At 35.6% G+C, this 13737-nt stretch overlaps 2 protein-coding genes across 5 annotated transcripts in view; both read left to right on the forward strand.

Annotated features, from left to right (window-relative positions):
* LOC134839789 (uncharacterized) overlaps positions 1-13737 on the forward strand; it is a gene marked incomplete in the record, with an annotated part of 166686 nt that overhangs the window by 140390 nt on the left and 12559 nt on the right. The window contains 9 exon segments of the mRNA XM_063855411.1: positions 130-333; positions 4139-4376; positions 4832-4969; positions 5189-5275; positions 8222-8345; positions 9006-9202; positions 11925-12057; positions 12740-13017; positions 13354-13470. Coding sequence (XP_063711481.1) covers positions 130-333; positions 4139-4376; positions 4832-4969; positions 5189-5275; positions 8222-8345; positions 9006-9202; positions 11925-12057; positions 12740-13017; positions 13354-13470 — 1516 coding nt within the window.
* Positions 1-13737, forward strand: part of LOC134840753 (serine-rich adhesin for platelets-like) — a 181998-nt gene that overhangs the window by 81155 nt on the left and 87106 nt on the right. The gene's annotated exons all lie outside the window — the stretch shown is intronic.

Genomic DNA, 13737 nt, shown 5'->3' on the forward strand with positions numbered 1-13737 from the left:
TAGATCCAAATGTGGGGGAAGGGGGTTAGTGGAAAAGAGGCAAACGATCGATTATTGTCAGGAGAGCCAATTTAAAGCCAAGTCAACTCTTTATTAACACCTTTTTTTTTTATTGTTTCTCTCTTTCAGAATGATAGAACGAGTGAACTTGAGTCCTCTTGTGGACGCCTCTCGCAGACAGAGTGAAGTGAAAAGAATTGAGAGTGTGACTTCAGTGCAGATGAAAGACCTGCTCAGTGTCCGCTCCTCCGTCGCCTCCGGACTCGACCCAGACCTGCTTATTCTGTACACTAGTGACCTGCTGAAGTTTTACGCAGGAGACAGATTGTACAAGTAAGATTAGATGTATAATACAACACTCATGCGAGTTCTTTAGTACTTGTGCATTGTCCGAAGGCATCTGCTGGCTGGTTTATGGGACTGATTAACGAAAAAGACGAATTAATTTGTCAAGAGTGCGAATAGTATTTGATTACATAATCTATATCAAACCGTGGTAGGCCAGCAAGCCGAAGGGCCAACAAACCGAAAATAAGATTACCATTCCAACAAGCAGAAAAATAGTATTATCATGCAACATAACAACAGATTACCCTTGTTTTTATGTAATTGTTTTATAATTCTTATCTAATTAACATAAGTCTGATATTTATTTATTTATTTGTTCATCATGAGTAATCTCACATTGAATAACAAGATTTACAATTTGAAGTTTAGCTCATGAAAGGGCAACCAGAAAGCTAACGAGAGGCTAGTTGAAGGCTCGCACCGTAAAAAGTATAAATAAATGGCATCATATCAAATAAAAAAAACAAAAGAAATAAAGATCAAACAAGAGGCCTTTTTATCTAAAGAAACTTAGATATAGCGTAATCAAATTTAATTAACACTATCTCTTTCAAAATCCGCCCCTGATTAACTGATTAAAGGGGTACTAACGAAGCCATATCCATTTCAAAGTGCTGCCTTGAATTTAAATGACTTAAAGAGAGTGATTGTCAAAAAAGACAACTGGGAGATAATGGCTGATGAAAAGTTGCCATTTGAAAATGAAGCAGTAAATATTTCAGCAAATATGTGGAAATAGCTGGTCTTGTTATTACATCTACTGAACTATTGGTGTATAGATTTGAACTCAGCAACTCCATTTACCTCTTAAAAACTCCAAAAACCGCTGGTCTTCGGCAGCATCAAGAATCGGTTCAAATTCGAAATTTTGACTGGTTCACCGAGCTGTTGCCGTTTATTAAGAGGCCAAACTGGGCATATTTTAGAAGCACTAAATTGTAGTGGAATCCGGATACAAGTCAGATAGAAGTGGAAACCGGATACAAGTCGGAACCGAATTTAATAGTAATAAAAACTAGCTGTAATGAAACGCAATTGCAGAACTTTGACATCAAAACTTAATCGTTGGCATTAGAATCCAATGATAAATCTCACACCATTGATAAGCTTAACTCAAAGAGTGTACTACTGAAAGTAACTATCGAAATTCCTTCAAGTGATTTTGCCAAATTCTTTGTTCATTTGTCATTTGTGGATTTCAATGAATTACCAACTGAGCACATATTTTCAGAAGATAACTGGTTTTCACTTCTTACACTAGAAAGCGTAGTTTATTAGTATGAATCTATTTTTTCCCAACAAAAGTCGCAAATAAATGTTCTCATTTGGTGGCACTTTTTATATATTCAAGATCTGTAGCATTAGTAAGTTCACATTATCTGTTCTCTTCTTTTTTGGTGGCTAGTGTTTGCTGAATGTCATGCGACCGTGACAAAAATGGAAGGACGTGAAACTCTTACTCTACTGGAATGGTCAGAGGTTCAATGCCGCACTTAGAACAAGTTTTATTGTTCCGACTTTCGATACGAAATTTGCGGAATATTTGTGCTCGGGGTGGGTTTTTTTTTTTCTTCAGACAAATTTCGACTTTTTAAGTAGCCATCTTTGACGGGATTTTTTTAAAAATCATTCGAAAAGTATTGTTGTCCTGAGCATAAATTTGAAAAGATATTTCACCTGTGATCATTTTTTGTAAAGTTATGTGGGTTTAAAGAGTGCCATTTTGGCCAATTTGGGACAATTAACGCGCGATATATTTCGCACTCTTAACGCGTAAGCGGAGGTTTAATCCGTCTTATAAATCGTTCCAAATTGGTTGAAAGAAGCTTATGTGCCATAATGGATTTGTTACAAGGAGCGAAATCTTATCTTTTGTACTTAATATGGCGTGTGGGGTGATGATTTTCATAGAAAAAATTTCAAATTGTAGAAAAATAAAATGCGTTTTATTTTTGCTACCTTTAATTTGTTAATGATATTTATGTTATTACTGCTCCATGAACCTTAAAAGACAGTCGGAACATTCAGGGCTTCGCCCTGATACGAGCAGTCTTGTTTATTGTTAATTTTAGTTGCATTTTTGCTGCGCAGCTTTGACGATTTATTAACATTTGTAGCTGCTTTATTGGTGACTAGTGTTAGCACACTTTTAAGGGAACGTGGCGATGAAATCGTACTGTAGAGGTCGGTTCTAGAGGTTTTTTCAATTCTGCAGTCAGTTATTGTTCCGACTTTCGATACGAAAGTTACGGAATATTTGTGCTCCGGGTGGGTTTTTTTTCTTCAGCAATTTTCGACTTGTTAACTGACCATTTTTGACAAAAACAAATTTATCATTCAAAAAGTATTATTGTCCTGAGCTTAAATGTGAAAAGATATTTTACCCTTGATCATTTCTCGAAAAGTTATTGGGGTTTAAAGATTGCCATTTTGGCCAATTTGGGACAATGAACGCGCGATGTATATCGCGCTATGAACGCGTAAGCTGAGATTTTGTCCGTCTTAGAAATAGTTCCAAATTGGTTGAAAGAAGCTTATGTGCCATAATGGATTTGTTACAAGGAGCGAAATCTATTCTTTTGTACTTAATATGGCGTGTGGGGGTATGATTTTCATAGAAAAATTTCAAATATTAGAAAAAAAATTTCATTTTATTTTTTTTACTTTTAATTTGTTTATGAAATTTATGTTATTACTGCTCCATAAACCTCAAGAGGCAGTGGTAACATTCAGGACTTCGCCCTGATACGAGCAGTCTTGTTTATTGTGAATTTTAGTTGCATTTTTGCTGCGCAGCTTTGACGATTTATTAACATTTGTAGCTGCTGTATTGGTGGCTAATGTTAACATACTTTTAAGGGAACTTTTAACATACTTTTAAGGTAGGTTCTAGAGGTTTTTTCAATTCTGCAGTTAGTTATTGTTCCGACTTTCGTAACGAAAGTTACGGAATATTTCTGCTCCGGGTCGACTTCCATTGTTGACGAAATTTTTTTATATCATTCAAAAAGTATTGTTGTCCTGAGCTTAAATTTGAAAAGATATGTTAACTGTGATCATTTCTTGGAAAGTTATTGGGGTTTAAAGATTGCCATTTTTGCCAATTTGGGACAATTAACGCGCGATATATTTCGCGCTATGAACGCGTAAGCTGAGATTTAATCCGTCTTAGAAATAGTTCCAAATTGGTTGAAATAAGCTTATTGGCCATTATTGATTTGTTACAAGGAGTGAAATCTATTCTTTTGTGTGGGGGATGATTTTCAAAAAAAAATCTCAAATTTTAGAATTTTTTTTTGATTTCATTTTAATTTATTTATTTTATGTTATTACTGCTCCATAAACCGTACAAGGCAGTCGGAACATTCAAGGCTTCGCCCTGATACGAGAAGTCTTTTAAAGCTTAATTTCTCTCATGACTTAATTTTGCATTAGAAAGTTCCTTTTTCTCGTATTTTTGCTTGTGTGGTCCAAGTGCAGCTGCCTTACTTTGTAAAGTACGATAGGCTTCCGTATCAGTTTTAGTCTGGGCAAGAGTTTTTGCTCTTCCAGAAAACGATTCTGAAATTTGGGTTGTCTGAAACTCTCTAACCCTTGTAAAATCATAACTTGATTTTCTGCTCCGCTGTTAATTTTTTTCTGACACAAAAAGTTGTTTCGAGTTTTCTTATGGTTTTGTCTTAAAAAAGTTTATTCTGACCAAACCCCCGGTCCCACACACTGCAGGGTCAACCGCGGGGGAGGAGGGCTGCCATGAATATACGTGTCAAATATATGTCGTTTTTTTTAGGGTCTCTACAGCTGCCTCTGTTGATGGAGGCATTTCACCTTCTTCCTTTTCTGGTGCCCCGGGAGCAATAACGCCATCTGGATCCTCTGCGACTGGCGTGGGAGACCTGAGTGAGAATGTTCTCTTCATTCGATACCACATGAGAATCTACTCGCTCAATGTGACTCATCATAATCTCACTTCGGCTGCCGAGACACTGATGGAGTTTGTCATGCTTCTCGAACGACTCGACGAGAAGGCAAGTCTCGTCGAGCGACTCAAAGTTTAAGTTTCCCGGCGTGATCTTTGTCTTCCAAATATGTGGCTTTTATGTATGACCTTGCTCCTAAATATCATAGTGGGACTTCTGAAATGTTCCTGGATACTAGTTGCTACGAATTTGATCAAACTAGCTCCTATCATGTGTTAACATTGACGTCGTCATCATCACCTAGTTTCTGGTTCCAAAGTTTCAACAATTCAGTGATGTTTCTCTTGAAAGGTTTTGACTGTGCGCTGTTGTTCTTCAGCGTTGCGTTAGGCAAATCTAAATGACATTTTGCAAGCCTTTGACCAGGCCCTAGTGACTTAGTAAAACTCAAAATATGATCTTCACCTTTCTTCTTTTAATTTTCCAGTATAGTTTTCAGGATCATGCTTGAGACTGACTACTTCTATAAATGGCACTTACCCTGTAATTTTTTTTCTGTGCAGAACAAGCGTACTCGGCCGAACAGTGTGGCCCATCTGGCGGACGAAGTGCCCTCCGAGTTCTACCGGGAGGGATTCACGACCTTGGAGATGTCCATACACATACTCAACAAGGCAGCTACTCTGTATGAACAGCAGAAGGTAACTGTTTCAACTGAACAGACCCCTCCCCCTCTTCAACTCATTAAGACTTCGAACTATTTTTTGACCTCTTCGAACATTTTTCCCATGAATTTTTCATTTTGTTCTTCGTCAAATAGATCATTTACTTGAGGGATTGAAAAGTTAAATACAAATCTCAATTCTGAGTTGTCAATTTGTAACTTCATTGAAAACAAAAGAGGTAGTGGATGTGTTTAGCTTTACGAGGCGGCGGACTACGCGAGGGACCAGCTGAGTAACTTCTACTACAGGAAGCTGGATTACGAGGGAATCGCCATCAATAATGTAAGGATTATTAAACGCAAGCAGAGTTACATGTGTTTTGTTCCGACTTTCTTTATGAAAGTAACGGAATATTTGTGCTCGAGGTGGGTTTTTTTCTTCAGACAAATTTCGACTTTTTAACTAGCCATTTTTGACGGAATTTTTAAATATCTTTCGAAAGGTATTGTTGCCTTGAGCTTAAATTTGAAAAGATATTTCGCCTGTGATTATGTTTCGTAAGTTGTGGGAGTTTAAAGAGTGCCATTTTGGACAATTAACGCGCGATATATTTCGCGCTATTAACGTGTAAGCGCAGATTTAATCCGTCTTAGAAATCGTTCCAAATTGGTTGAAGGAAGCTTATTTGCCGTAATTGATTTGTTACAAGGAGCGAAATTTATCCTTTTTATACTTCATATGGCGTATGGGATGGGGAATGATTTTCATAAAACAATTCAAATTTCAAAAAAAAAAACATTTTATTTTATTACATTTAATTTTGTTTTGGTTTATTACTGCTCCATAAACCTTAAAAGGCAGTCGGAACTTTCAGGACTTCGCCCTGATACGAGCAGTCTTGTTACTTTTGCTAGCTTTAGCGGAGCGTAAAGTAATATTATGACTATTCTTTTATTCCATCCTAATTCGCAATTATTGGTGCCACTTTTGGGTCACCCTTCCGACTTTTTGATAGCATGTACATTGGCAACCATTAGTGATAAGTTAACACAGTTGATGCATTTTTATTTCATCAAATGAACCGAAAAAAGTTTTTGATTCAAACAACAGTACAGTAATAGAAACTCGATTTCAGAAATTTTCCAACTCAAAACATCTTGCAGTTTTTTGAAATGCATTGTTTTTACATAGTTTGGCTTCATGCTTTCCAATTTATTACATTCAAAGGTACTGTGGATGCCTTTGGTTTGTTATATTCCATTTTTTTACATGCAAAGTTGTGTATTTTTGATTTTGGTGCAAATTTGCTGTACCGCATTGGCAAATTATTTGTATATGTAGCTACTTTATTTGTGGCTAGTGTTAGTGAATTGTCAAGTGCCCAGATGCGAGGACCGGGGACTCTTAATCTCCTGGTCATAGGATCGAATCCGCCATAGCAAACGTTTTAATTTTCAAGGCTTATTTTTACCTTTTTACCTATTTCACTTTATAGAGCTGTTGTCGTTTTATCGCTAGTGTTGCGAAGCGCAGCTTCGCCTTTGTATATAAGATAAGTCCATTTTTTCCAACCTAAGTCTTAAAGGTATCTGTGCACTTTTTCTTTGTTATCGAATCTTCGATATGGGCTTGGCGAGTTACTTAAATCCGCGTTTTAATTCGAAATAGACCCCTTTTGGCCCATGTTATAATCGAAATCGGTTGAAAAAAATATACTATTTAGTTTTAACTTTGTCAAAATTTGCTGATAAAAACGTTATTATTAAAACTGTAATTTATAAGGAAACCAAATGAAGCCACTCATTCAGCCAAGAGGTAAATATCTATGTTCGGTTAATTGAATTTTTGCTAAACTACAATTTTTAATTAGTTTCGAGTTTAGTTTTGTGCAAAACAACTGGTTTCTGATTGGCTAAAAAAGTCAGAAAAGTTGTTAGCGAATTCAATTTAATCACCCTTAAGACAGATGGGGGGTTGTTTTTTGGTCCCTTTTTGCCTGTGTTTGCGAACCATAGTTTTAATTGCTGAATACCGCGCGATTAGCAAGGGTTTTTCAGCTGGGTACTGGGCACTTTTCCTGTAATCGAAATCCCAACAGGCCTGGCGGACATACACGTTTTAATTTCGTTATAAATTTACCAAATCTGATTTGCATAATATCAGTTTTTCGCTTCAATAGTTTGTTCAGCTTAAAAGTTTTCCGTTTAATTTTTGTTAGCTTAGTAGCATCAAATTGGGTTGTTTGAATTGTGGAAAAGCTTTTGTATGATTTTTTTGTGGGGGAGTTGAAACAAAATGTTTTTAAGCTGAAAAAAATATTTTAGCAACATTTTTCCGGCTCAACGGGCATTTGCTGAAGCACTATTTTCTTAGTTTTTGCTTCTTAAATTTAATCTTAATGCTAGTTCAACGCTGACAATATTTAATGTTGACACGTAATGTTCCAATGTTTCTTCTCCTTTTCTGTCGGCCAGCTTACGATATTATGTCTGCAATAACTCTTAAGTGGTGCGAAGAATGATTTGTTTATGCTTCGACTGTGTTCAGCAAAATTTATGAAAATTGGGATTTTTCCTCTTTGATCTTTCGTTTCAAAATTTCTCAATCGGCTTAAAAACTCTTTTTGTTTTTTTTCTACTGTGTTTTTGGTTGGGATTTTAATAGAATTTTACTATGTCTCTCGTTGAACTAGAGGAACTCGCTAAACTTTCAAGATCTCATTAAAATAACCAGATTATATTTTTGTTTTCCGTTTTACAATTTTCTCAAAACCTTTTCAATAACGCGTTTTGCAGCATTTTTAAAATCTTTTAAACATAATGTCTGGCTTAGAAACGTTAATCTTAATTGGCACTGGTAATCTCAAACGCTGGTTTTCCATTTTTTTTGTCATTTCTTTTTTTACTGTCACCACAGGTTGTGCCGGACTGTTTTATCGTAGTCCACGGCTCTAAAAATTTGATAGGATCCTTGAATTCGTTTTTACAGCGAGTAATTTGTATGCAAAAAAAACGATTGCCTGACTCCTCTCATTTTCAATTTTTTGGGTCTTTTCGGTCCCTTACTTCGACCGATTTCAAGTCCATTTTCATTGTTTTTCATTCACTTTTCCCGATTCAAATGTGACGGTTTGGCGGCTTTTTGAGTTTTTCATATTTCAAGATTTTTCTCGGAAGGTTGATATCTTTAGGAGCCTTTGATGTGATGGTATTGTGTGATGGCATTAGCTAAATGCGCAGAAACTTTGCTATGTGCAAGAAAAAAATTACTGTAGCATTTGCTCTGTAGGTGCATAGAGCCCAGCTTGCGTGCAAGATCAAAGGAGTGTCTCTTCGGGAGAAAGTGGATCAAATTCTTCCGCCAGAGACCGGAGGGTTCGATATCACAGACAGCAAGAGGAAGACAGGCAGAGGTTATTTTATACTTGCAAGGAATCTTCTCCATTAAGCTTTTTGAAAAACATAATTACAAAAAAGTATTTATTTCTCTCGTGCTTTTTGATTGCAGACACCATTGACCGCGAGACAGACAAAAATGGTATCGGTACAAGATAATTTTTTGAAGATTTCTCGGCTGTTTTTCATTATAACCCTCCAGCAAATTTTAGACCCCTATAATGGGAAAGCCTTTAGTTTATACCTTTGGCCTCCGTTTAATAAAAAAAAAGAGTCATATGCGCAATGTTTAATTATTGATATCAAAATTTGCTATTAGCTTTTCTAAAATCTCGAGAGAACTTAGCGCAGACTTTCTGGGTTGTTAACAGTCACCTTAATAACTTCAAGGGTAGTGGAAGTTGTTTGGCTAGCCGTACGTAATCTTATTGGCAGAGTCATATAAAGTAATATCGAGATAAATCTGAAGTAAAAAGACTAACTCCTTTCTTTAATAAGGTTAACTTAAGTTCAAAAAAATGAAGTTCAATTTTGTTAACGAAATATTTGTCTGTCAAATTAGTTAATTTTTATTGTCTGACTTTTACTGGACGGTTTTATTTCAGCTCATTTATTATCTCATTTCATCTCGTTTATTTTTTGGTTTAATTTCATTTATTTTTTGAAAATGTTTTAAGGTATTCTTGCATCGATCTCGGAATCGGCAGATAAAATGCAACAGCAACAGCAACAACAGGTGTCTTCAGTTCGGACAATACACACTCGTGGATTCCAGCTACAGTTCTATATGGTCAAATTCCCACGAGTAGAGTCCAGCGCTTTTCCTGGATTGAACAGCGGACCAGGCGCAGATAAACGCGTCCAAATCCCAAAGGTAAAATACGTTTGCCAGCAACAACTCTAGAAATGGCTCAGTAAATTTTGCGTGAAGAGGCGATCATGGTTTTAATAAATTAGTTAATAAATAAGAGTTATAAATAATTTTTTCATTGCTTAAGTCAATTACAACCGGGGCTTGCGTTACTAGATCAGTCTACTTTTTCAAAATAAGACGAAACTTTGTACATCAAATTCGGCTTGTTTGTGCCTGTACTATTAGTTTATATTAAGCAACAGCATGACATGTTTAACATAAGAAAGGATTGACATTTTCCTATCCACTACATGCATAAAACGACCCCAAGAAACAAAGATAGCCGGTTGCTGAGCAAGTAGCACAGAACGTTCCTACCACATTCATGAAAAACTGCCAAAAATGCTTTCCTTTTCTTTGTTCAAATTAGTGTCGTTTTTTGTGCGTGGTATAATAAGAGAACTATAAAAACGCATAGAACGTTAGTGAATTAGTTGTAATCCATAATAGTTGTCATAAAAAAGAAAAGCCAATAAAAAATGAATTTTTTTCTATTTAGCAGAATAGTTTTTTGGAAAAATGTTTATTGTCAAGTGAGCGCTAAATGGCTAAATGAAGCATTCGAAGCTTGTTTCTTGTGTGTTAAACTTAGTTTTTTATTTCGACCATTGAAAAAGGGAAAAAAATTTGCATTCGGATGAATTGTAGTTTTTTTCCACGAAAAACAGGTACCACAAATATTCATCTGATTGAGTCGAGTGATATATCCAAATGAGGCTCTTTAGTCGTAATTCGAACGACATAAAAAATTATTTAGTGTCGAGAAAAAGACATTTTTGTTCACATTTTGTGATATCAATTTCGGGCGATTAACTGGACCGAGTAGCGTTCATTATATGTAAATTCAACATTTATTTGGACTTAAAGGCTGAGAAAGTATGATTTTGCTTTGAAAAAATTTAGCTTTGAAAGTAAATTTGGCGCTTTTTTGTTGATAAAGCTTTTAAAAAATGTTTTTAAAAACTGTTGAGCAAAAAATTTGAAAAAGTTAAATTTTTTCCATTATAAACGTAACTTTAGTTTCAATAAGTCTCTTTCATTGGTTACAATTTCAATACACTTATTTTCAATTTTCATTTTCGATACTATCTCTCAGTCATAATTCAACGCGTTTCCTTATCTTTATTTTAAACAGTTGCATTTGGTTTTGAATATGCAAAATATCATAAAAAAATAGGACTAATCAATGAGTATGCATCAACATTTTTTCCCTCTATAAATCTCTTAGTTTTCTTAATCTTGAAGCCATTGGCATTAAAACTGTGTTTAATTACAATAAAACGTAATATCATTGCGCTTAATTGAAAAGCAGTTTTTATAAATCTGAATAGGCTTTGTGGAGCTATACCGTTAGAAATCTTGCAAATAAAGTTTGACGGAAGCTTCATGGTGGAATTCAAGCCCTCAAAACAACACAGAAGTATTAAATTTAGGATTTCTCTCTAGAAGTTTCGTCTCTTCAAGTGTCAATTTGTTTAAACGAAATTGTTTCAAATCTTGAAATTTTTGGCGCGCGAACGATAGTTTGATTGCTCACTTATAGTTTTTCATTCAATCATCATTCAGATGGAAACACGCTCAAATTGTACAGTATCCGCGGTAAAGTTGGTAATCTTTCAAGTTCAAACTTTGACATCGCAATTAGTAAATTGATGGTCTATATTCATTTTCAGAAACCAAAAATATAAATTTAAAAAAATCACAAGGTTGATTCTTGGGACTGCTGTTGTTTTTACTTGATACTGATGTTTTGCCAAATTTCTATCAAGGCAATGTTTGTGCATTATACATCAATGGAAAAAACTAGAATTAAAGAGGATGAGTACGAGTTTTTCTTGGTTCACCATGAACTAGGATCAAACAGCTACCTAAGAAATTTTTTTTAAAAAGTCAGCAATGAAATAAGTAGCAATAGATCATTTAAGGATGTAGGTCTTAATGTAAAACAACTTGATAAAACTTTGAAAAAGACAGCTAAATCTTTTTCGATGATATCAACACAGATATTAATTCAATAGCTCTACCCTGCTTATGATATACGAAACCTAAATTGCGCCGTTATATCAAAATTGTATTTTGATCTATGGAACATCTTAAAAGATGGACGTAACCAAGATAGAAAGCCAGCAGCCAACGAAAACAAACTCTGTCTGGTTAAAGACCTAGAAATATATGACAAAAGCTAGGAATCAGCAATTAAATTGTCGTTTTCGTGCCAAAAGTTTCAAGATTGGAAACTATTACGTTTTACTTAGAAAGTTTGAACAAAATGGTATTTGAAAACACGAAACTTTTAGAGTAAGATCCTAACTTCAATATTACTATATTTTTGAGGGCTTGAATTCTACCATGAAGCTTTCGTTAAAAAAACTCTGCTCTTTGATTTCAATCATGCATTAGAAATTTTCTTTTTTTTTGCGTTTAATTTCAGCGTTCTTGATTTCCTGAGTGTACTTTTCTCGAATTATTTTTGAATTGAATCAATTTCTTTTGGAAGATTGGGGACTTTTGTTTGGAAGATTTCTAACGTCAATCTCCTTTCGCTTCGCTTCGCTTTTCTGTAAATTATACATTCAAGAATGTTGAAATTAAAAGAAAAAAATTACAAAATATTGTGCCATGGGCCTTTTGAAATATTTGAAGCATTGTAAATTTTTAGTTAGTTTTTGTATTGTTATTGTAGGTGTTCGAGGGCAAGACTTTTATATACAGTGGAGAGAATTTGTCCTCTTTTGAGCTGGAGAACTACCTGCGTACCCTCTTTCCTCATCACTCAGTTGTAAGGGAAGAACACGACAAACAGGCCCAAACAAGCGGTAAAAATCCTACTTTAGGCTAGTTTTCATATCCTCCAGCCAACCTCTACAGCTTACATGTTTCACAAAATATGCAGTAAACGGTTTAACCAGAAAAATGATAAGGGTGGCATAATAAGCCTTCAGCATTAATCTAAATGTGGCCTCGTTTGTTGATTAATCAACTATTATGTTAAATGTTGTGGCGCATCCGGTAGTGGTTGTCCCCAGCAGGGTGACCACTTGGTCACTATTTTAGTGACCAGTCACTAATTTGTCACTATTTTTTCAATGGTCACTAAAAGTCACTATTTACAACGGTTTTTGGTGACGGACCCTAAAGTTTTTCTAAAAGCGACTTTTTCAGCCTGTTTCTTCAAAATTATGCCTGCGGCGCAGAAATTTTGGCCAAAACAGGGACTTTTTAGTGCTTTGGCAGAGCTTGAAAAATTAATTTGGTCGACCTTAAAAAAAGGTCGACAAAAAATTCGAAAATTGTCATAGTCACTATTTTTTTTCTCTCAAAAAAGTGGTCGCCCTGGTCCCCAGCAATCATATGATTGCGGGTTCAAATCGCTTGTATGCTGCAATTTGCAAGGCTAGCGCATGAAAGATAGCTCTTGTTCAACTTTAAAATACTTAACTTCTGGGCTAGGCCTCTGGCTGGTTGACTGGAAAGAAAGGTATTCAAATGAGGTTTTAGACATAGTGTATGCTCAACTGCACCCGCAACTATGGCTCCCAAAGCGCTTCAAAATGGCCCTGTTTCTCTCGTCTGACAGTCCAGATGTTGAGTTCTACCGAACTCATGCGATTAGCATGTTCGAGAAACGAATCCCGGTATCGGAAGTCGATGAACTGAAAGACATCGAGTTTGATGACGATACTGCTAAAATGCTGTTCAATTATGACGCATGCGGAAGTGATAAAGAGAGGCAAAAGCTACTCAAGGAGTGGAAACAAAATCTAAGAGCAGCTGCAGTAAGTGCCCTTGAACCCCCGCAGCTGTGTGTACATCAATCAGATGAACTTCCACGGAATGCTAGTTACTATTTATACATGTACACTCATAGCATTGTACAGTATGCTAGTTATCAGTCGAAAAAATGTTTCTCAATTAAATATAAGCCACAGAATGCTAGTTGCTCCTTTCAAGCTAAAGGTTGTTGGTTCGAGGCCCCCATGAGTATCGTGGCTTGAATTTGATTCAACATTTTCTGGCGCCGAAATAAAATAAGGCGACCTTTAAAATAAAAGTAGGTTTTTACCAAACTGCGTGGCAACTTGATTTCATTTCTTGTTTTTTGTTCATTGCAGGTGTTTGGAATGAAGGTGACTAAGTACAAACTGACAGAACAGAACTTGGTGAACCGTAATGATACAGAGCTGTACCCTGGAAAGTGCAGATGGCAGCCCATAGCCATGGCTAAACCAGTTGGTGATATTTTTTCATTGACTGACTTAAAAATCCTTGAAAATGATATTGACATGAACCAGAAGAATTTATCTTCAGTGAACATTAATCATATATCAATAAAAATTTGCACCAAAATAACTACCACTAAACAAAAACAGAGTGAAGCTATGTTATTTAATTTATTACTATCTTCCTATCCTCGTTTGTATACTGCCAGAGCTCGAATATCAGCCAGAGTTCCGGCCAAATCAGGTTTTACTAAATTGAGTCACAATAACTTTTTT

The sequence above is a fragment of the Symsagittifera roscoffensis genome, chromosome 2, assembly GCF_963678635.1.
Source record: "Symsagittifera roscoffensis chromosome 2, txSymRosc1.1, whole genome shotgun sequence".
NCBI lineage: Eukaryota > Metazoa > Xenacoelomorpha > Acoela > Convolutidae > Symsagittifera > Symsagittifera roscoffensis.